This window comes from Hibiscus syriacus, unplaced genomic scaffold (assembly GCF_006381635.1).
Source record: "Hibiscus syriacus cultivar Baekdansim isolate YM2019G1 unplaced genomic scaffold, ASM638163v2 tig00011718_pilon, whole genome shotgun sequence".
Classification (NCBI taxonomy): Eukaryota; Viridiplantae; Streptophyta; class Magnoliopsida; order Malvales; family Malvaceae; genus Hibiscus; species Hibiscus syriacus.
In genome coordinates this window covers 1,054,788-1,078,169 of record NW_024062254.1, presented here as the reverse complement: position 1 = coordinate 1,078,169, position 23,382 = coordinate 1,054,788, and the positions used below count along the sequence as shown (strand labels likewise).

Sequence of the window (23,382 nt, the reverse complement as noted above, 5' to 3'; positions counted from 1 at the left end):
CGACGTAAAGCATCCACTCTATCGGGCCGCTAAATAATTAAATACAAAAATCAGTAAATAAACAGACATGATATTTAAACAGTGAAAACAAAGACAAATATGTTTCAAACTTGCATTGTATTCACCCAAGTCATTATTCTATCATAGTTCACAAAATGCATCAGATAACAAAGAAAAATATGTTTCAAACTAATACCCTGAAGTTAGTATTTGTCTTTGTTTTGTCTATTGGTTGAAGTAATGCAATCCATTCAAGTTTCAATTTGCAGAAGAAGAAATAGTTTACTTTCGCAACACGAAACTTAAAATCGCAACACGAAATGATAATCGCAACGAGAAACCAAAATCGCAACGCGAAACCAAAATCGCAACGCGAAATGAAAATCGCAACGACAGAATCGCAATGCGAAATGAAAATCGCAACGAAAGAATCGCAACGCGAAATGAAAATCGCAATGCGATTTTGGTTTCGCGTTGCGATCTTGTCGTTGCGATTTTGGTTTCGCGTTGCGATTCTGTCGTTGCGATTTTGGTTTCGTATTGCGATTTTAAGTTTCGTGTTGCGAAAGTAAACTATTTCTTCTTCTGCAAATTGAAACTTGAATGGATTGCATTACTTCAACCAAAAGACAAAACAAAGACAAATACTATTTCACAGTGTTAAAGAATACACAGTTTAGCAGAATTGGCAGCAACCGAACAAATTTACTTTCAACCAAAAGACAAAACAAAGACAAATACTATTTCACAGTGTTAAAGAATACACAGTTTAGCAGAATTGGCAACAACCGAACAAATTTACTTTCAACCAAAAGACAAAACAAAGACAAATACTATTTCATAGTGTTAAAGAATACACAGTTTAGCAGAATTGGCAGCAACCGAACAAATTTACTTTCAACCAAAAGACAAAACAAAGACAAATACTATTTCACAGTGTTAAAGAATACACAGTTTAGCAGAATTGGCAGCAACCGAACAAATTTACTTTCAACCAAAAGACAAAACAAAGACAAATACTATTTCACAATGTTAAAGAATACACAGTTTAGCAGAATTGGCAGCAACCGAACAAATTTACTTTCAACCAAAAGACAAAACAAAGACAAATACTATTTCACAGTGTTAAAGAATACACAGTTTAGCAGAATTGGCAGCAACCGAATAAATTTACTAAGCAATCTAAGTGAAATGGCTAATCTAAGTGAAATTACGAGTAAATTTATCATTAAGTTAAATATGGAAAATCTTAAACTTACCTCGTTGCGTAGAGTATGAACCTCATTCTGCAACGATACTATCATCTCACGTAGAGCGACAACCTCACCACGTAAAGTTGACACCTCCACACGCCATGCACCATCGTTATCGCGTAGAGTACCGATCTCCTCACGCAAGGCATTGACCTCATCACGTAACTCCCTTGACTCATCCCGTGGAGGTGGAGGTGGAGAACAGAGAGATAGGAGTCGTGGCATCTTTGCCGGTCGCCTATCATGAGGTGATGGTGGAGAAGAGGCTCGATGATGTGACGGGATAGGTGATGGCTCTCGTTCTAGAGGTGTATAGTCGGGTCGATCGGGTGATGGCTCTAGGTGAGGTGATGGCTCTCGAATTGGAGGAAGTGGATGCTGCTCATCATCCGTGCCATCAAAAAAACTCTGACTAGCTTGCCACCAATCAGTGGCAAGCTCTTCCTCCGTGGGTGTCAGTCTTTGTAATGGAATGTTAGCCTCCTAAAATATAAAAACTCAAACAAAGTTAAACGTCTACTATTAATAACTTGTTTATATATTATATGAAAGTATTGTGTTAACTTACATTATTTATTGTCGCATATGGTATTAAGTCTTCCCAATCCAACAGAGTTTTCCTCTTCCAGGAAATAGCCCTGGGAATATCATTTGACGTTTTTATTGCATATGTACGCATGCTGGGGAAAGCCTCGAATATCCAAATCTACAAACAATATAATAACAAAATTAGTAATTGTTAAATAATTAATTATAATTTTAGAAACATTATATAGAAATTCTTACCTTAAAGGCCCAAACAAAGCCTGACAAAGTGTATTTCGACCCATCGCCACGCAAACTTTTGCGGTCATCAAAGGCAGTAGACAACTTAGTCCAGGTAGCTTTCCATATATACGAACCCCACGGAAACAGATTCCATGCATTCAGGTCCTCTACCAATATTATTAGCTCCCGAGGAATAGGTTGTCTGGCCTCTCTGCCTAAAAAGCCGGCATACACAAGTAGTAGAAGGCATACTCGGACAACATCGACGTCATCCATCCGAGTGAAACCAGCTTTCTTATTAAACAATTTCTTCAGGTCGTCGACGTGTAGGTTCGGCTTCTCCATTGACTCATCCGGAAAAACCCGGGATAACCATGATGGGCGGGCGATATGACGAGTGTACCGGCCTACATCATCGTGTCCGAATCGTAGACCAGTGATTAAGCAGAACTCCTTCCGCCCAAAACAAGTATACGCTGGTGGAAAATGAAACCATATCTCTTCCTCACCACGTTGTATACTGTCGGGTAGATTTGATGTCATGGTCTGAAGCCACAAATGGGTCAAATTAGCATCTCCACCCGGATGCTGTACTCTCAGCCATGGCCCGAAGCAGGTTTCCTCAAACAATTGTCTTTGAGCAGGTGAAAGCTTCGAAGCAATTGTAGTGGCTAGGCTAACTTTATTCCTTAATGTCAATGAAGCCGAAAAAAATTTCTACAAAAACAATAAACATACCAAGTTAGATATACCAAAAACTACACTGTGAAGATATACCAAAAACAATAAACATAAAAAGTAGTAGTTTATTCTTGAAACTAAAATTTGCAACACTGTTTTGTCTTTTGGTTGAAATGAAAATCGCAACGAGAGAATGATTGTCGCAACGAGAGAAATGAAAATCGCAACGCGAAATGAAAATCGCAACGAGAGAATCGCAACGCGAAATGAAAATCGCAAAGCGATTTTGGTTTCGCGTTGCGATTCTCTCGTTGCGATTTTCATTTCGCGTTGCGATTCTCTCGTTGCGATTTTCATTTCTCTCGTTGCGACAGTCATTCTCTCGTTGCGATTTTCATTTATCTCGTTGCGACTCTTCTGCAAATTGAAACTTGAATGGATTGCATTACTTCAACCAAAAGACAGAACAAAGACAAAGACAAATACTAACTTGAAAATCGCAACGAGAGAATAGCAACGCGAAATGAAAATCGCAACGACAGAATCGTAACGCGAAATGAAATCTAAGTGAAATGGTTAATCTATTATTGAAATGACCAGTAAACTTATCATCAGTTTCAATATGAAAAACCTACAATAATGCAAACATTTCAAAATAAAAATAATTAAAAAAACTAACCCTCGGAGGTTGATTTTCCATTTCTGAATATTGTGAGGGATTTCTGACCGTGAATGGTTGTGAGGGATTTCGCCGGAGATGGGGACGGAAATCTTCGGAGATGGGGACGGATTTCTTCGCCGTAGAGAGTGAGAGATGGAGATGGGACTGAGTTGTGATTTTAGGTTTTAGGTTATGAGTTGCGATTACGGGATTTTGTCTTAATATTCGTTTTTGTAATTTGAAAATAAAATACGCGTAGCGATTATAATGGCGCTTTAAATATCGCGTTGCGATTTACGGATACGCGTTGCGATTTTATGTATTATCGTTGCGATTTACGGATACGCGTTGCGATATACGGATACGCATTGCGATTTACCCATACGCGTTGCGATTTACGGATACACGTTGCGATTTACGGATACGCGTTGCGATTTATGTGTTCGCGTTGCGATTTTCATATTCGCGTTGCGATTTTGGAAAATCGCAATGCGAATTTGTACTATCGCATTGCGATTTTGGAAACTGATTTGCGATTCTGGGGATCGCGTTGCGATTTTTATTTCGCGTTGCGATTTTGTTGGTCATTTTGGCAAATCCAAAAAAAATTGGTTAAAATCGTATATTATAAGGCATTTTTGGTAACTGAGGCGATTTTCTCTTCAAAAAATCTACTATTAATAATAAAACTTTACCAAGAATAAAACCAACCAAACATGAAAATGTACATCCCTAAACCAAACACCCCTAAGGGTTTTGAATTTCACGAATCACTCCCTTGCACGTTCCTTTTTGTTTTTTTAACGAATTGCTAAAAATCTAAAGCTTAAAATATCGAACAATGTTCCCGTCGATGAGGCAGCAGAAGCTAGGGAAGGAATCGGAACTTTCCGATACCCCTTCGAACAATCTATGGGTGGGGAACTTGTCGGGCGAGACGGTGGATTCAGATCTGATGGAATTATTCGGCAAGTTTGGCGAGCTCGATAGCGTCGCCACGTACTCTTCCAGAAGCTTCGCTTTCGTGTTCTTTAAGCGCGTCGAGGATGCGAGGGCGGCTAAGGACGCTCTCCGGGGAGCTACCTTGCACGGAAACCAGATCAAGATTGAGTTTGCTCGACCGGTTCGTTTCGTTTTTCTTCTCCTTTTTGCCTCTTTAGGTTTTTCAAATTTGTGTCGCTTTATGTGTAATTATCTTCCTTTATGCTTTGAAAGAAACAGAAGAATATTTTATGTTTTAGTTGCTCCAAATTCATATATTTGCATACTTTTTACACTGATATATTATTCGTCTCTTTTATATCAATTGTCGGAATAGATATTGGATTTTTAAGGAACGCAGCCCAATATGAAGCTTAGAATTCAAATTTTTATAAAGGAATATAAAATTAAGGAACTCGGACTCAATCTGATATATTCTATTGTATAAAAGAGTAGGCAGTATTTAAAACCATCAAGATCTAATCTGGGGTTAGATGATAAAGCAATTTCGGCAGGATATTGTGTGTTTCTTAATTCTTTTTTTGAAACTCGGAAATCTTTGCAACTGTTAAAATCTTTTGGATCATAATGCGAAAATGCTTCTAATTTTATGGATTTATGAGTTAAAGAGGGTAATGGTGGGAACATGAGATGATTCCCAGTGTTATAACTCTTATATACTTTCCTCAAAAGAACATGCCTAATTAGAAGACTAAAATATACTGATTCTAGTTCTTCTGTGTATTCAGTATGGTGCATAAACCTCTAGCATAATCTTACATGAGTAAAAGCAAGCAGTATTTCCAAATTTGCAGTGTTCTACTTCTCAACTTGATTGAATCAATAAAAAGGAATATCTATTAAAAGGTTGATGAAACTAAATATTATTTAGTTAGCAATATTTGTAAAAAAAAAATAAGTGCTACATTCTTTTCTTTGGTTCTTATAATGTTCAAAACTGTTATAGAGAAACGATTAATCTTCGAAATGCCATATGTGCCCTTTTAAACTTGCTTCATTCTTTAAAATGAATTCAAGCTTTCCACTATGTATAACGAAATCATCACTTCTAGCTAAATTGACTTCTAATGTTGTCAATATACTTTGGTAGAACACTATCGTGTTTCATTTGGTTGCCATCATTGATCTCGTATCTTCATTCTTTGGTCTTTTCTTGGATTCAAACTATCTATTAACTGTTATTGTAGCGAAAAATTACAATATTTAGAGTATTTTGCCAAAATGAAGACAAAATTTATGCACATATATCTATGCATTTCAGAAAGAATTCATAAACTATCATGTTGAAAAGAAACTACTCGAAGTGCTTGAGGAATTCACCAATCTGCTTCTGTAAATGCATTTACATATCAATACAAATGAAGAGTTGTGGCAACGTAGTTTAAAAACTCTCAGGATATGGATTTTCCCCTCTTTTGTTTCTCTTCGTTAGTTTTCCTGAATTCAGTCAATTTCGGAGTCTTCCTTACCTAGTACCCTCGATCAATTAGATCAAAACGTTGTGGAGTCTCGCGCCCTGAAAGACGGTCTCAGTATGGGTCTATTGGTTTCTAATGGGGCAATAAGTGATTCAATCTGGTGGAGGGAGAGGATCTTGGGAAGGGCCCAAAGCTCGGGAAGAAAAAGAGACCTCGCGAATCTAAAAGGAGCAAGCAAAAGGTTAAGGTTGCTTAAGTGTCTCGGAGGAAGCTTGGGCTTTGGTCTATTAGCGATTTTTGAAGGAGTTTTAATTGATTGGATTGTGTTGCTTGTCCAAATATGTAGATGGTTCGCCTCTTGGAATCGGTTGTGTTTTTTCACATTAATGGATTTGGGTGTTGCTTTCGGTTATTTTGGTTTTTAGTGATGTGAGGCTCGGGATAAGTGTGAGTTGGTATCGGATAGGGCTGTCCTTGTTTTATTTGGCTGTTTGAGGGAGTTCTTAGAGGTTTTCTGGTTTTTCTTGATTTAGTGTTTGTATCTAGATTGGTGCATTCTTTCCTCTAAGGTGTACTGGTTTGATTATTTAATAAATCATGAGGTACTCTTTTCCTCCTTCCAATTTTCGTTGACATACACTTTAGTATGTTGATGCTATGAAGGGGGTTTTTAACGAGGCCTCCAATTCTTATAAAAAAAGTTTTTTTTTTGTCTATGAGAAAAGAGAACAAAGGAGGAAAAAAATCAATGATATATGTATTCTTAAGTAGCAAGGAAAGCTATAAAAAAACCCTAGTATTTGAACTCCTTTTATCTCTGATGTTATTAGCGTATTCATTTTCTTCTATGGTCTTATTAAATGTTGTCATTAGGAAGTGAATTGAGATGATTAATATCTCATAAACACATTTGTGTGCATGTTTAATTGGATGGCATTAAGATGATACATAGAATGAAGGATCACCTTGTACAGCATTGGGCAAAATTTGATATTGTAGGCATCCCTATATAGTATAGACTTTTTTATTTTCTTTTTTTAAATTTGCTTAATTCACACCCCCTCCAAAGGAAGTGAATTTCTTTATAATTTTCTTTTCTTTGCTATACTTGAAAGAGTTGTAGTTGGTCATGCAGAAAGTAGTTTCTGTTATTTTTTAACTTTCTCTGTATCTTGAAGGAGGTTAGAACAGCAGATCTGAGCATTTTCTTGCAATAGAATAAATATTGTAGCATTTTGCGATTATATGAATTTATAGTAATAGGATTTATACACTCCCAGTAAGTAATTTTGTTAAACTTGGTGTCTAATTTTTTGGGTTTGTTGTGAAATTCCTCAGGCAAAACCTTGTAAGAGTCTATGGGTTGGTGGAATTAGCCAAACTATTTCAAAGGAAGAATTGGAAGAAGAATTTTCCAAATTTGGTAAAATTGAAGACTTCAAATTCCTTAGAGATCGTAATACTGCATTTATTGAGTATTTTAAAATGGAAGATGCTTCCCGTGCTATGAGAAGCATGAATGGGAAGAAAATAGGTGGTGCACAGATACAAGTTCATTTTTTGCGATCCAATCCTTCAAGAAAAGTATATGCTTTTAGGATTTTAGATCTGCTTTTAATTGTTAGGATTTTAGTTGGCACGTCTTCTACCTTTTTTCCATTTCTTCCATGTAACTCTTTGAAATGTTTTATATGAGAGTAATTTTCTTTTTGAACAAAATTTATTCTCAATCCTGTTGACAGGAACAGTGGCCTATCTCTCATGATTTCAGAAATGGTCCTTTGACTGGGAGGATGGGGCCATCTGATAGCCTTTTTGCAAACAGACCTGTGAGTTATAAACCAAAATCTCGGTTGAAATAGATTTTGTATATTATTTCTTCATTGTTCCTGCACCTATATCTACTGTGTAAATTGAATGACTTTTGCATTCTCGTTTGTCTAATCATCTTTGCAGCATTCTCAACTAGGTGGGCAAAAGGGAGATGGTCAGCCTAGCAAAGTTTTGTGGGTAGGCTATCCTCCCTCTGTGCTGATTGATGAACAAATGATTCATAATGCTATGATACTGTTTGGTGAGATTGAGAACATTAAGAGCTTCCCTTCAAGGCACTTTGCCTTTGTGGAGTTCAGGAGTGTGGAGGAAGCTCGTCGTGCTAAGGAGGGCTTACAGGGTCGTTTATTTAATGATCCAAGGATCACTATTATGTTCTCAAGTAGTGAATTTGCACCTGGAAAAGATTACTCTGGCTTTTATTCAAGCATAAAGGGGCCAGGGTCCGACATTCTCTTGAGTGATAATCTATTTAGGTCTTCACAATTGGACATGTTTGTCCAAAATCCTAGAGTACTACCTAGTAAAGTAACTGGACCATTAGCAACTAGTGGAATTTTTGGATCGAATGTGCAAATTAAGCCTTTCAATCATCAAGGTAGCTATGATCCTCTGCTTTCAGGTCTGGAATACAAAGATTTGTCTGTGCATCGTAATATGTTGGATGCTGATCTTAAGAATCTCACGGGTCCAAATTGGAGGAGCTCCTCTCCTTATCACCCTGCTCAAGGTCTCAGGCCTCCATTGAGACAGTCATCTGGTTCTTGGGATGTTTATGACGTGAGTCAATTTCAGAGAGGTGCAAAACGTTCGAGGATAGAGGCTTCCTTGCCCATTAATGATGCTTTACATTTAAGGAGGATGGACGATCTTGGGCCTGTTTCAGGCCACATTGGACCAGTAATTGGGGTGGGTGTTTCAGGTCCATTTTTGAATGCCCAGGGGAAGGGTCGTGTGAGTCCAGTGCCTGGAAAGATCCCTGCTGGTGGACGAACTCATCCTGATAATGATTACATTTGGCGTGGCATTATTGCCAAGGGTGGAACACCTGTTTGTCATGCTCGATGTGTTCCCATTGGAAAGGGGCTTGAGACAGAACTGTAAGTGTTGTTATTTTCCATGTTGTCTTCCCTATTTTTGAGGGAAATGCTTGATATCTTGTTTGATTTGGTGTAGATTTCCTTTGAGGCTTACTTTCATATTTGAATTCTAGACATAGCATAATGTGGTTTTATGTGATGTATTTTTGTTCTGAGATGTTCGCTGGAAATTTATTTCGACTTTCCGTTCTATTGAAGTTAACAAAGTGGGAATTTTATAAAAGTTCCTCTTCTAATTGTGTATTATTTGCAAATAGTTTTGCATGCTACCCTTGTAATTTGTTGGACAATTAGATTTCCGTTGGTTTTCATTGTAGCCAATTTACTGTAGTACCTGAGGGTAAGTTCTTATTTACTAGAGAATTTTCTTCTATTGGAGCATTGCCCATAAGTTCATTTTCTTTGAGTGCCCACTTCGTCAAAATATGATAAATTTGAGTTCTAGTTGTAGTAGTTTCAGTGTTTGTTTGTTTATTTATTCACCTATTTTTTATTCCTTCCAGTTATCATGTTACTAAAATTTCCTTCTATTTTTTCAGTCCCGAAGTTGTTAACTGTTCTGCCAGAACAGGATTGGATATGCTAGCGAAACACTATTGTGAGGCCATCGGATTTGATATTGTTTTCTTCTTACCGGATAGTGAAGATGATTTTGCATCATATACTGAATTTCTTCGCTACCTTGGTTCAAAAAACAGAGCCGGTGTTGCTAAGTTTGATGATGGGACAACACTCTTTTTGGTGCCGCCATCAGAATTCTTAACGAAGGTTCTTAAAGTTGCAGGACCTGAACGGCTCTATGGTGTTGTTTTAAAGTTGCCTCCACAGGTGCCTATCACTGCACCACTGCAATCACATCCACCCCTTCTCTCTCATCATGATTATAATCTTGCACACTTGAAGGATGAACAAGCTTCACCAATGGAGTATGGAAGGGTTTTGCATGAGGAATCCGTATCTTCTGCAGGACCACTTGGGCAATCTATTGTACAAAGTCGACCACTCAATAATGCTACGGCACTTCCTGAAACTGGTGTTGCTTTAACACCTGATCTTATTGCTACCCTAACTTCTTTCCTCCCAACAGTTTCACAGTCTGCTGCTGTTGGAGATGTCCAGCCTCCACTGGTGACACCCACTACCAAGCCCTCATTTGCTCAAAGCATTTTGACGAAAGGAACTGCAATGATTTGGAACCAGGAGCAGCCAGCTTATGACCCTGCCACCTCATCTTTCCAACAGTACAATCTGCCAGCACAGTTACCACCACCAGCTCAACATTACTCAACTAGTACAACCATCCAGTCCACCCAGATGGCTCTTGGCAGCGCCAAGAATATGGATACTGCAGTCAGCTTACCACAGCAAACGGTTGCTTCTTCAAGGCCATTAACTAATTTTAATACCCCTTCACAAAGAGAATATGGTGCAGTTTCAGTCCCTATTAGCCAGCAATATCATCCTGAGGTCCCTTCTAATACACGGAATGGCAATGGAATGATGCATGGAGCAGACGCTTCTGGGTTGTATGGTGTGCCAGCTTTTCAGCAGCCAAGCAATGCTAATGCTAATGTTAATGTTTCTTCTAATCAGGTTCAAGGTGCTAATGTTTCTCAGCCACTAAATTTGATGCAAGGTGACAAACAAAATTTGGAGCTTCCTAGTCACGGACAGCAGCAGCAATCTGTGGTTTCTGGTGCTGGTCAGTGCATATCAGATGTGGATGCTGATAGAAACCAGAGGTACCAGTCAACTTTGCAATTTGCAGCTAATCTTCTCCTCCAGATTCAGCAGCAGCAGAAAATACTCCTGGTGGACAAGGGTTGGGGAATCAACATTGATAGCTTCTCCAATCTAGGTAATTGTCCCTTAACATGTTTTCTTGAGCATATACATGCTCAATTGGTTAGTTTAGGGAATTTCTTGATTTTTTTTGTGATGGTAGCTGTACGTCGACTGTTATTATCCTTCTTTTATATGGTTGCATATGCATTCTGAAAATTATGCATAACCTTGCTGATTTATAGCTTGGGAAATGTAGCCGTAGTGTCATAGCATTTGGCGAGATATTTTACTATTTTGTGAATAGAAAACAGGCCATCTTTTTTGTAATGAGATGGCTGCAATCATTTTTGTTTGTTGAAGTGTTTCAAGGTGGCGTTTTGAGAATGTTATGGGGTTGGTTGTGACAATTAGGATATGGTTGTTGATTTAATCTGATTTGTATTTTTTTAGAGGTTTTGCGTGTGGTCTATTAGCTCTAGCTGTGATGTCCTATATATCGTCCCATGGTGTTTGAAAGCTGATTCACTATTTCACTGTAAACGAAATCTTGGTGCCAGGAAGTTCCAGATTGATCTAGTCGACAAAAACATAATTGTTGGATTAATTGGACAAATGATTGGTGCATTCTTCTAGTGGCGTTTTAAAGTTATAATGTATTTGGATGATATTGTGATATGACCCTTGAAGGACCTTTCAAATACATGGAATAACTTCTAGATAAATGAAAATATCCGTGTCAAACACATACCCATTTGCAACATTAACATCCAAGTTCAAATAACATAGGTTTTTACAAATAATTGTTTCTTTACTGAATCTGGGCTCATTTGCATTGACATGACTTGTAAATTATGATCGATGTTTGATATCTTTTTTCCTATTCGTTTTTCTTGCATGGAGATTAAATTTTTGTTTAGGTCACTAGTTTTATCTTCTTGATAGAAATTATTGTATGCGTATCTTTTTTCGCTGGCAGTAGTAAATGTTAGTTTTGTTATTCTTTTCTTTGTGAGCATTGTTACTGTATTTCTGTATAACACATCTTACACTATTATCTTATTGTTGCATTTATTTTGAGGCTTTTTACACTTTTTCACTAGGCAATAGGATTGAACTTAGATATCAAACTAGTTGGTTCCACGAAAAAGCTATATCTTCCATTTTACTTGAAATTTGAGGAAACGTATCAACCCAGATGGATAGCAAGTATTTTGCCTTTTCAGTTTTGGTTTTGATGTGTTGGGTTGTGGAACCTTATTGAATGAAAAGGTTTTATGTTTACGGGTTTGTCTTCTATTTGTATGAACCTGAGCCCTGATGTGCATTAATTTCAATTATGTTACGTGCGTGTGTGTATATATATATATATATATATGTCTATCAAACCGTCTACTAATCTGCGTCATCAGATGTCTGGTGTGCATTATTCTATACAATGTTGCATGCATACATTGAAACACTATCAAATCGTCAATACCCTGTTAGGTTCATTTTGTACAGGGCTGAAAAGGTTGAAGTTGAAACTATTGAATTGATTGCATCCCATTTTTTCGTTTCGTCTCCATACGCTGTTCTTTTGTTGAGTCTCTCCTGGCAAACATCCATTTTTCTCATTTTCTTTCGATATAAAATTGATCGTAGCTTGAAGACAAGGGACTGAATGGGACAGGCTGCATTCGCCTTTTCTTTTAACGAATGTTCCTAGCCTTGAACACTTTCCAATCTGAAACTACTGCACATAATGTCAATACGTCTAATGAAAGAGCATAGGTTTTTTAACAATGGCAAAACCATTATTTTTCTTGTGGTTTTTCCGATACAAAACAACGAGGGGTAAGGATTCATTAGTTTATCTCATGTTTCGATAAATGTTATATCTCAAACTTGTTAACGTTATTTATCTCATGTTCCGATAAATGTCGGTACAGTTTATCTCTTGTTTAGAGAGTTCAATGAGGCAGGAAATAACATAATATTTGCATGTTTGGCTTAATCTCGGATACGGTTTCTTTTTCGGGATTTCTTAAATAGTCATAACGAAGCCTACTTAAATATATATTTTCCCGATTCATGTAGGAAAAATTTGGGCTGTGAATGCTCTCAAAAGAAGCAATTTTGTTAGTTCTACGCTCGTGAATTTAGATATTGTATTTTCTATTTTTCGCGATAAGCCCTAGAGTGTGAACTTCGTTGGTTCGTCATATCGGCTTCTGCGGCATAAATGATTCATGAGGACGTGAATGTACAAACTGTTTGTTTCTTCTTTGATAACGTATATAGGCTTTGATTTTTTACTTGGTCGTTTCAAGTGCCAATTTCACAAATCTTGCTTGGTTCCCTATTTTTATCATTCTTTACGTAATAATTAATCTGGAAGAAATACGTTAAGCTAAATTGAAATATTCAAGTTAGTAACCAACTATGATATTGATGTGTCATCATAAAATAGTGTTATGTTATTAATGATTTGTTTTTTAAAAATTATGTCAACAGTTCTATTAATACGTTAACAAAATGATCAAAACAGAGCAAAAGTGATAATTTAATTATTAAACATGTAGCTTATCCTTTTTTAAGGTTTAATGCCTAAATAAGTATTCAAACTATATCATTTGTGTCAAATAAGTGTCTACATTTTTTTTACCCATCTAACGTCACAAAAGTTGGCACTTTAGGTGTCCAGGCTATCAACGACATTAGTTTTTTTCGTTAAGTGACACGTGTGACAATTTGGCAATTTTAAAAATTTTATATAAAAATTAAAAAAATAAAATTATATATTTTTTAAAATGAAAACATAAATTTTGAAATAACACCTAAACTCTAAAAACTTTTATTTCAACCCTTAAACCTACGTCGCCTGTCGTCCTTTTCTGTCGAAGAAGCTCCACCCATCCTCCGCTCCATCCAACGATCAAAACCTATATGAAATCGTGACTGGTTGATGACCGATCAACGATAAATTGACGTTTTAAATCCCACGAACCCTAGGATAAAAATTGTGATCTTAAGTGATTTTGATGGTGAATCGGTAACAACTACGGCGACATATAACTAGGATGATGACAATGATTATGTCGACAGCGATGGTCGTGACTGGAAAGGGCGATGAAGATAGATTAAGGTTGAGATTTGGGATTTAGGAGTTGTTTTATAATATAAGAAAATTTAGGGGTTCTTTATAAATATAATAATCTAATGAGCAAAAAAACCACTCGAATGACGGCCCGAGCACCTAAAATACTAACGTTTGTAACATTAGACACCCGAATGAACAAAAAAAATACAAACACTTATTTAACATAAAAGGTATAATTTAGGTACTTATTTGTACATTAAGCCTTTTTTTTTTTAATGAGAAATCTCGAAACCATACATCTGCAAAGTCGTCGAGACGAGTCCAACATCAGAATACGACTCCACGACTGCGATTGAGGCAGAAGGCATACCAAATTAATCAGCCGCCAACAAAGATAGCTTCTCCCATCCCTTCATCCAAACACTCGAAGAAAACTCCAAACCCAAACCCCAAGACAAAGCATCCCGTCTATCTCTATCTCTCTCTCAACACCAGACAGTGACCCATAAATGTCTCGATTTAGTGCTAGGAGGTTCTGACCTCTTTTTTTGTTTGTTTTTCAAAATCCGGGTTTTGGGTTTTGAAGTGTGATTTCAATGGAAAAGGAGTTGGGATTAGATGGTTTAGGAGATTTAGCTCTCCACACGATTTTATCAAAGTTAACTCCTTCAGATACTGTTAGAGTATCATGTGTCAGCAAAAGGTATAGAGTTTCAGCTTCTGAAGATTCGCTTTGGGCTCACTTTTGTTCCCAAGAGCTTCATCTTGCATCCCCTCAAGATCATCATGGAAACCCTCTCCCTTCTTTTAAGGTGATTTGATTTTCCTTTTCTATGAATGTTTGTGTTGATTTACTTGATCGTGTGGCTGTTCTTGTTGAATTGGGGGGAAATCAATTATGTAAAGTAAATTTCTCCGTAAAAACACCATTTTGCTAATAAATCGCATTCATGGGGATCTAAGACTCGAGATTTGGAATTTAGAAGAAAATAAGCTAAAATTTAGTATAGGGTAAGCTAGAGATCACTGAATTATGGTCACATGAACTGTTACAAAACAATCACTCCGATGTTATAATAATTGCAAATTTTCGATAAATTTACTTTTTGATAAAATTGAGTGATGTTCGATTTAATCGTATGACATTTTTTGTAACTTTTGAAAGTACAATAATCGCACGAATAAACTGGCCTCCGATAGCCATACTATTTTACTTGGATAGGCCCTTATCCTTTTTTCAGCCTTATCTTTTGATTGGTACACTTAACCCTCGTTTTTTTAAGTGAAGTTTTTTTATGATAAGGGATTTTAGGTGTAAATTAAAGATTAGGGTTTATTCAAGTATATACAAGACCAGCAAGGCTGCATTTATGTGCACAAGAAGTACGGGGGTTATTTAAATAAAATGGTAAAGTTCAAGGGCATTTTTTTTTATTTTAGCAAAAATGTTTCACTAGATTTGAATACACTAGTATGTATGAATTTGTGGATTTATAGTGTGTATAAACTCGAGTATGCTTTTATCATTGTTTATTCTTTTTTTTACCAGGTGACTTATCAGTTATGGCGAGAGGCTTTCTCGATGTATCCATGGCCGCTTGTTATGCGTGTTAAGAGATGCTGGGATAAGCTTAAGCAATGGTTGAGCAATAATTTTCCCGAGGCTGAAGCTACACTTAGAAGGGGTGCATCAGAATCTGATATCGAACAATTGCAGACGCTTTTGAAAGTAAAACTACCTCTTCCCACTCGACTTCTATATCGTTTTCACGACGGTCAAGATCTGAGAGACTCGAGGACAGCGCCTGGTAGCTCGTTGGGAATTATAGGTGGCTACTCTTTCTATACCAATTCAGTTAATGTTTTCTTGTTACCGATAAGTCAGGTTATTGTTGAAACGAGAGGCTTCATACGTCACTTGGGTTTTTCGAGCCGGTCCAAGTACATCCTCGTGGCTGCTTCTTCCACTGTTAGTGAGAAATTGTTTTTCTTGAACTCTACCAATGGACAACTTTATGTTGGTACCCGAAACCTTCCTATGGATGGAGAAATGATTCAATGTGTCCCCAATGCACTTATCCGTTCCGTTCACAATTTGCATGATGATCAGCAGCAAGATGCTTTGCTGCTGTGGTTAGAGGAACACGGACGCCGTTTAGAGAACGGCGTAATCAAAGTCCGCAAAGAAGGAGGTGTCCGAAGTATCAATCTCTTTCCGAGGTTCCTCCCCTATGTTCCACTGCTGTAACAAATGGTGTGCAGGTATTTTTTCTTCTTTTTGCAAAGTAATTGTGCATCAATTTCTTTCTTCTGATACTTAGTTTGTTCTAATTCTTTTTCACTGATTCTTTCGGAGAATCAGTGTGTGTGTTGCTAGCTGAGTTCGATTATTATCTTATATTTTTCTATCTGTGCTGGATACTACATCATGTTTTTAACATCTTAGGGGCTTTTACTCGTATTTGACACATTACACTCAAGTCTTACGAAACATAGCTTTTCATTATTATTCACATAACGGTACTAACAAAGATTATTATCTTCAGGTTCGTGCTTCGGCTGTTTTTGTTCCGGAATTTGCTGACCTGCAAGGTGAAGCCGAGAAGTACACGTTTGCTTATTCAATCCGCATGTCGCTATTGCCAGAAGGATGTATCATTAATGGAACGACCTTTGGCTCCTGCCAACTGAGTCTGAGGCACTGGATTATTCGTGCCAATGAAGATATTGTATCTAATGTTAATGGAGAAGCTGTGATTGGAAAGGTAATGAATGACATACCAATTTCTCTCGGTTCAGTTTCTCGGATAGATAACTATGTTGGTCCGACTCTTCATAGTGTAGATAATGTTCCATCCTCCCGGCAATTTAATTTTCACTTGCTAAGAATATTTTGCTTTGAGAGGTAATGATTAAAGAAGGAAATTCGTTGTCCAGGATGTCTTTTTCTGTCGACTATCACGAGACAAGTAGTTTTGCATATGTTATTAACACGAGTCATTGAGTTGTCTACTTTTGCTATGAATCTCATATTCTCTTGTCCTTGCAGTTCCCAATCTTGCATCCCGGTGAAGATGAATTTGTTTACGAGAGCTGCACCCCTTTATCATGCCCTTCGGGATCCATTGAAGGGTCTTTCTCATTTGTCCCTGGCAGGTATTGTGCAAAAACTTTTATCCGACATGGATATACTCTTATGTTACCGGTTCATAAGAAAATTGTTCAGTCTGATAAGCTCAATTTGTTACTGTTTCTCTTTGAAGAGAGTGAATATTGGATATGGGTATATTCAATTTGTTACCTAAACTTGTCTTTATGGTTCAAATAGTTCGGGTACCAATTTGAACTAACAATTCAAGTTCGAGTACCTAATTGGACCTACAAAATCTTCAGTAACCGAACTGCACATTAAAACCAAGTTGAGGTACAAAATATATATTTATCTTTTTATTTAGCATCATTTCAAAGACACCTGCATTACATTTTCTTCCAACAGGTAGTTCCATTTTCCGACTGCCGATATTACAACTCGAGTTTCCGATAAACGAAACCACGAAAAATTCATTTCTTTTATCGAACCAAGATTGTTTTCCGTAGGTTGTGAATATTTGTTCTCCGCTCTAATGTCGTTATCATCCATGTTTATATAGGACATGGATATGTGTGTGACATGAATGCTTTCTAACGGAGCTTTTACCGTTACGGTTAGGTTGGCTGATCCGAAAGGCGGTCCGTTCGAAGTTCAAGTGGCAAGGTTCCCGCTTCAGAAGCCGGATTATGTTTTTTGAGAAAAACTTGTGCTTTGATCTGCTTTCCTGTTGATTTCACATGTATTATATGTTATTGTTACATATTTGTATGTGTGTGTGTGTGCTCTTTATGACATTGTGAGATTGCTCGTACTTAAAAACTTTTATATTATTATCATATACTTTTTATATATTTACTGTGTCATGATTATGGGTTGAGTCGGATTTTTGGCCGATCCGAACTTAACGCAAACGTATTAACCCTTCACTTGTCATCCGATTCGGGCCTCTCGACTCGAGATCGAAGATTGATTTAGATTTAATTAAAATATATTTCTAATATTGAAAGTACGTTTGAGATAAAATTAAATTTTACCTCTAATATCAGAGTTGTATTCGAGCAAGTTAAGAGAACTTAATTTATCTCTAAAATTATTTTATCTTTAAAATAAATTCAAATCAGTAAGGGTTAAAATTAAGTCTTGTTTTCATTTGAAAATATATACAAGTGGGGAGGAATTTATTATAACATGTAAATGAAAGTCTGTTTACTATTTTTATCATGTACGTAACTTATTGTGTAATCATAATAGATCGTCGTATCATAATAGATCATCAACTAAAGAATAAAATTAATATAATTAAAAGGTAGAAATAGTATTGTTAATTTGCACGATGCCGTCTATCACCTTTGCCGTGATCCTTAAATTAAGTTTATAATTTTTAACTACCGAGCATGGCTTAAGTGGTAAACAATTTGATATCGTCTTGAGTTTGAATTATTTTTACTGAGTCACTCGTCTATTTAAATTAAGTGTTCATCATAATTTGGTTCAGATTAATCATGACAAAATCATGAAAATCAAGAGTAGGGGTGTTCAAAATTTCATTTAACCGAATAAACAGATCGAACCAAAATTTTTACGATTAATATATTATTTATATATTAATAACTTTAGGAGTGTTTAAATTTCGGTTTTAACCGAATTAATTGACCGAACTAACCGACTGAATTAGCCTAAAATATTTAATATATATTATTTTAAAATTTTGGTTAATTTGATTAATCGACCAATTAGTTGAACCTTGTTCGGTTTGATTAATTATTTTCAAAAAAATTTCGATTCGATTAACGGTTAAAGAAAAAAAAAACAGGTTAATGAAATTTTGAAAGTTCGGTTGTAACATAATATAAAATTAATATGGGTGAATTACACCTTTATTACTGAACTTTACTTTCGCTCCTATTTTGCTCACCGTACTTTCAATTTTTCTATTTTGCTCATTGAACTTTTACAGATTGAATCATTTTGCTCACTATGCCGTTAACTCTCTAACAGAGTGATGATGTGTCATTTATTATTATTATTTAATATAAAATAATTGAAAATATAAAGAGTAAATTACATTGTTCCTCACTGAGCTTTACTCTCTCTCCTATTTAGCTCACCCAACTATAAAATAAAAACAAAAGGTTGTTCGATCCCAAATTTCATGGTTGCTTCGCCTCGACACATTGAGTTCGAATTCAACCTCTATTTTTTGTGGAACTTACTCCGAAGTCCATGGATCAAAGATTGAAAGTGAGGAAGTCGAAATGTTTCAATCGTTATTTACTAATTTTGAGACATTTTCTGATGAAACAACCATCAGACTCGGACTCAGGGGTCAAGACGAAACAACCTATGAATTTTGAGACCGAACGACCACTTTCAACGTCGATTAACGATTAAATAATTAGGTGAGCAAATTAGGAGATAGAGTAAAATTCAGTGAGAAACAGTGTAATTGATGATTAAATAACATTAAAAAATTTACAGCTCATCACACTGTTAGAGAGTTAACGGCAGAGTGAGTAAAATAATTTAATACGAAAAGTTTAGTGAACAAAATAGAAAAATTAAAAGTACAATGAGAAAAATAAGAGAGAAGTAAAGCTAAATGAGAAATGATGTAATTTACCCTATTAATATATATATAGAAAGATGACGAGTAGAGTAGTGTCTTCAGATCTCATGCTCTCCAATTTATCTTACAAAACAACCTGTAATCAATTCCCTCTTATTTCCTTTTATGAAATGATTTGATTTCTTTCCATTTATTATCAATATCTACTCTTAGATTGTCTCGTCCCTGAAGAAAAACCCCTTCATTTTCTCGTGAAAATCTTCTTTGACTACTGTTGTTGTCTTCATTTTTCGTCACCAAGTCTCAGTTTTTTTTTTTGGCTTTTAATACCCCATTTTCAAGTTTGCAGATCTTTGCTCTGCTTAGGGTTTTGGTTTCTGCTTGGGTTTAACTTCAAAGTTTAGTAGTTCTTCTCTCTCTCTCTCTCTCTCTCTCTCTCTCTTTTCGCTAGAATGGAGAAAGATAAATCTCCAGGCTTACCGCCACCGTCAGGTAGGTATTCGGGGTTTTTGTCTGCCGGAAATGCTTTGAACTCATTCTGTCAAAGTTCGGATTCGAGTCGTTTCAGTCACGATATTAGCAAAATGCCTGATAATCCGACGAAGACCTTGGGTCACCGTCGTGCACATTCCGAAATCCTTACTCTTCCCGATGATATTAGCTTCGATAGTGATCTCGGAGTTGTCGGGGCGGGCGATGGGCCGTCTTATTCCGATGATACGGAGGAGGATTTGTTCTCTATTTATCTCGATATGAATAAGTTCAATTCTTCTTCTGCAACCTCCACTTTTCAGGTCCGTGAGTCGTCGTCCGCCAATGGTTCTCCGGCTACTGCTCCGGTGGCTTCCGGAGACGGGACGGGGATGAACGGTGAAAACGCGAGTGTTACCGTTGGGTCTTCCGAGAAGCCTAGAGTTAGGCACCAGCATAGCCTGTCGATGGATGGTTCGACCAGTATTAAGCCGGAAATGCTAATGTCCGGTTCGGAAGAAATTTCTCCTGCTGATTCTAAGAAAGCTACGCCAGCTGCTAAGCTTGCTGATCTTGCCCTTATTGATCCCAAGCGTGCTAAGAGGTATCCTTTTTTTTTATTTCTTTTGGCTTGGAATTCTTGTATGAGCTGAATTGATTGAATTGGATTTATTTTCAGCGTCTTTAATTATGAATTGTGTTAAAAGATTCATGCTTTAGAAGGAAAGTTTGTGGCCTTTGGCATTAAATAAGCAGGGATTGTACTCTCTGTTTTTTTACTATGATAATTGTTTTAATGACTACACAATTCCGTTTTATGAGCTTGGTGATTATATTTTAGAATGAAGTGTTATCTAACTCATGGTTGAAGATAGAATTACAGGGACGCGCAACTCGTTATTGAAAGAGTCGGTCACACAACGTTCTTCCTGATATGTTAGTTTTTCTCTTAGCTTAAATCCCAGCATTAAAAGGCTTTACTAATGTGTCCATTTGATGTTAGATTTTTCTTGGCTTAATCCCCAGAATTAAGCATTTCGCTATGTTGCTTTGTGATTTCGTTAATTTGTTCTTAACTTAAATCCCAGCGGTAAGCCTTTTGCAACTTGCTCCACCTGCTGTTGTTTTCTTGGCTAGGTCTGAGCATCAAACCTTCACTACCTCCCCACCACATGATGTTAGTTTTTTCCCCTCAAACCCTAGAGCATTAAGCCTTCGCAACGCCCCCCACGTGATGTTAGTTTTTTTAGCTCAAACCCCAGAGCATTAAGCCTTCGAAACGCTCTCCACGTGATGTTAGTTTTTTTTTTCAGCTCAAACCCCAAAGCATTAAGCCTTCGCAACGTTCTCCATGTGATGTTAGTTCTTTTAGCTCAAACCCCAAAGCATTAAGTCTTCATAACGTGCCCCGCACCGCACGATGTTGTTGTTTTCTCTCCTAGCTTAAATCCCAGCATTAAGCCTTTTGCAATATGCTCTGTGTGATGATGTTATTTCTTTCTTAGTTTGGATCCCACCTTTAAGCCTTTTTCTGTCAGGTTGAGGTCAGTTCCATAAAGATATGTTTACTGAGAGATCATGTAACTTGGTTTTAATTTGAAGCTAGTTTGAAACTAGGGCAGTTGCCGAAGCTATAGTTAGTTTTCTGTCCATCTGTGCTTGCGTCTCGATAATTCTCCTCCGCCCCCTTTTCTTCCCATCGAGAGGATCTTTTTTGGAGTTTGGATTTTCATCTTTACCAGAACAGAGATGAATATTGTTGCCCTGGTATATATTTTTAGATTTTGATGCCATCTTATCTTTTCTTTTCTTTGCAACAGAATTGGGCAAATCGGCAGTCTGCTGCTAGGTCAAAGGAAAGAAAGATGCGATATAGCTGAGCTTGAACGGAAAGTACAGACGTTGCAAACAGAAGCAACATCACTCTCTGCCCAGCTGGCTCTGTTACAGGTAGTTTCAACTGCTCAGCACTGTCTCCTTGTGTGCATTCTAAATGTTGTGAAATATAGCAGACCTTCATATCCTTTTGTTTTCATTTTATTTTATTCGTTTGTGTTCTTTTAATTTATTTATATTTAATTATTCACCCAATTCTTATCTGGTAATTTATGAGCAGAGACACCAATGGTATGACTGCTGAGAATAGTGAGTTGAAACTGCGGTTGCAAACAATGGAGCAACAGGTTCATTTGCAAGATGGTGAGCACCTCTTCAATACATTTTTTTGAAAACACTGGTCGAGTTCAACACTATTCTTTCTTGGCTAGACTATAAACTCCTGTATGCAATTTGATTACGTGGTTCGGAACATAAATGACATTTATTATTCCTATGTTATCGAGTGGCTCTCGATCTAGTTTTTTTCACCTTTCGACTATTCGTATCAGTTACGAATATAAATGCTTTCTGTTATACTATAAACACCAAATTAATGTTTGAGCTAATTCCACTGTTTCGTTATTAATTGATTTGTCTTTGTTTCTGTCGTTTGGTATTGATAGCATTAAACGATGCACTGAAAGAGGAAATCCAGCACCTGAAAGTAATGACTGGCCAATCTATGCCGAATGGTGGACCAATGATGAACTATGCATCGTACGGAGCTAATCAACAGTACTACTCAAATAATCAGGCTATGCGTACTCTCCTAACCGCACAACAGTTTCAGCAACTTCAGATTCAATCGCAGAAACATCTGCATGCATTCCAGCCGCAACATCAAACGGGGGACATGGGAGTTAGAGGTTCCATGGCATCCCCTCACAAAGATGCTTCATCCGATGCCAGCTCGACAGCATCAAAGGATTGATGAGTTATCATAAGACCAGGTATTTATGGGCCTTTTATGTTTTTAGATGGGACATGTATTTCCTTTACATCTGTTTGGGCTTTTCCCATGTAAAATCTATTTCTAGGTTGTTATATTTAAATCTAGCTGGAGATTGACCTAAGTTTTATATAATATCATCCGGTATGGTTTACCGTTTCTGAGAATCTTTCGATTTATATCCATTTCATTGCTTTTGGCACTTATCTTGAAGGGCCGAGCTGTTGAGGCCATAAGATAGGTATGAGCTTGTCATGTGCTGTGTTATTCAGATTCGAGCTTGTCATGTTCTTTTTGGAGTCGTATCTCCATATTAATGCCCGAACATATACCGTACACGACTATAGTCTGAGAAACATAGATTATGTGATTTTATTCTCTTGCATTGCATTCAAAATTGATATGTTGTGAAAATAATTAAAACAAAGGTTTGCATCTAGATCCTGCTTGTGATCTGGGAATATAATCTTGTCTGCCAACATTGTTGGACGCCTAATGTATTACATAGTGGAGTTTGAAAACTAAACAAAAAATGACTAAATTGAATAGTTCTACAAAGTTCGGGTATTTAATCCGGATCCTTAGAAGTTGAGTTGAGCCCTTTCAATATGATTTCAGGATCTACTTCATCGATAAACTTGCTTAGAATCTGCCAAGGAGAATCGTTAGTAATACTCGATTCTTGTCGTTCTAAATGGGGACTGTTGGTATCTTCGTTGTGCTTGGAACTTTGTTGGTTAGGTTCATCAGAATCGTCTTCGGTTGGGTTCTGATCGGCAGAAACGCTCTTTGGTTTAGGATCTGAGCATGCATCATCTTTGCTTTTTTGCTTGTAACTAACGTCGCC

General features: G+C 36.9%; 1 protein-coding gene and 2 pseudogenes across 1 annotated transcript; all 3 read left to right on the top strand.

Moving 5' to 3' along the window:
* Positions 1-4,165: 4,165 nt before the first annotated feature.
* LOC120204893 lies at positions 4,166-10,572 on the top strand (annotated as a pseudogene).
* A 3,351-nt stretch (positions 10,573-13,923) lies between these two features.
* LOC120204889 (F-box protein SKIP16-like) lies at positions 13,924-17,460 on the top strand. Its single transcript, XM_039204899.1, is given in 6 exon segments — positions 13,924-14,392; positions 15,130-15,796; positions 15,799-15,842; positions 16,127-16,345; positions 16,630-16,736; positions 17,290-17,460. Coding segments are annotated over 6 exon segments (1,332 nt in total). The 5' UTR covers positions 13,924-14,176; the 3' UTR covers positions 17,369-17,460.
* Positions 17,461-19,457: 1,997 nt separating this feature from the next.
* Positions 19,458-22,583, top strand: LOC120204892 (annotated as a pseudogene).
* The last annotated feature ends 799 nt before the right edge of the window (positions 22,584-23,382 follow it).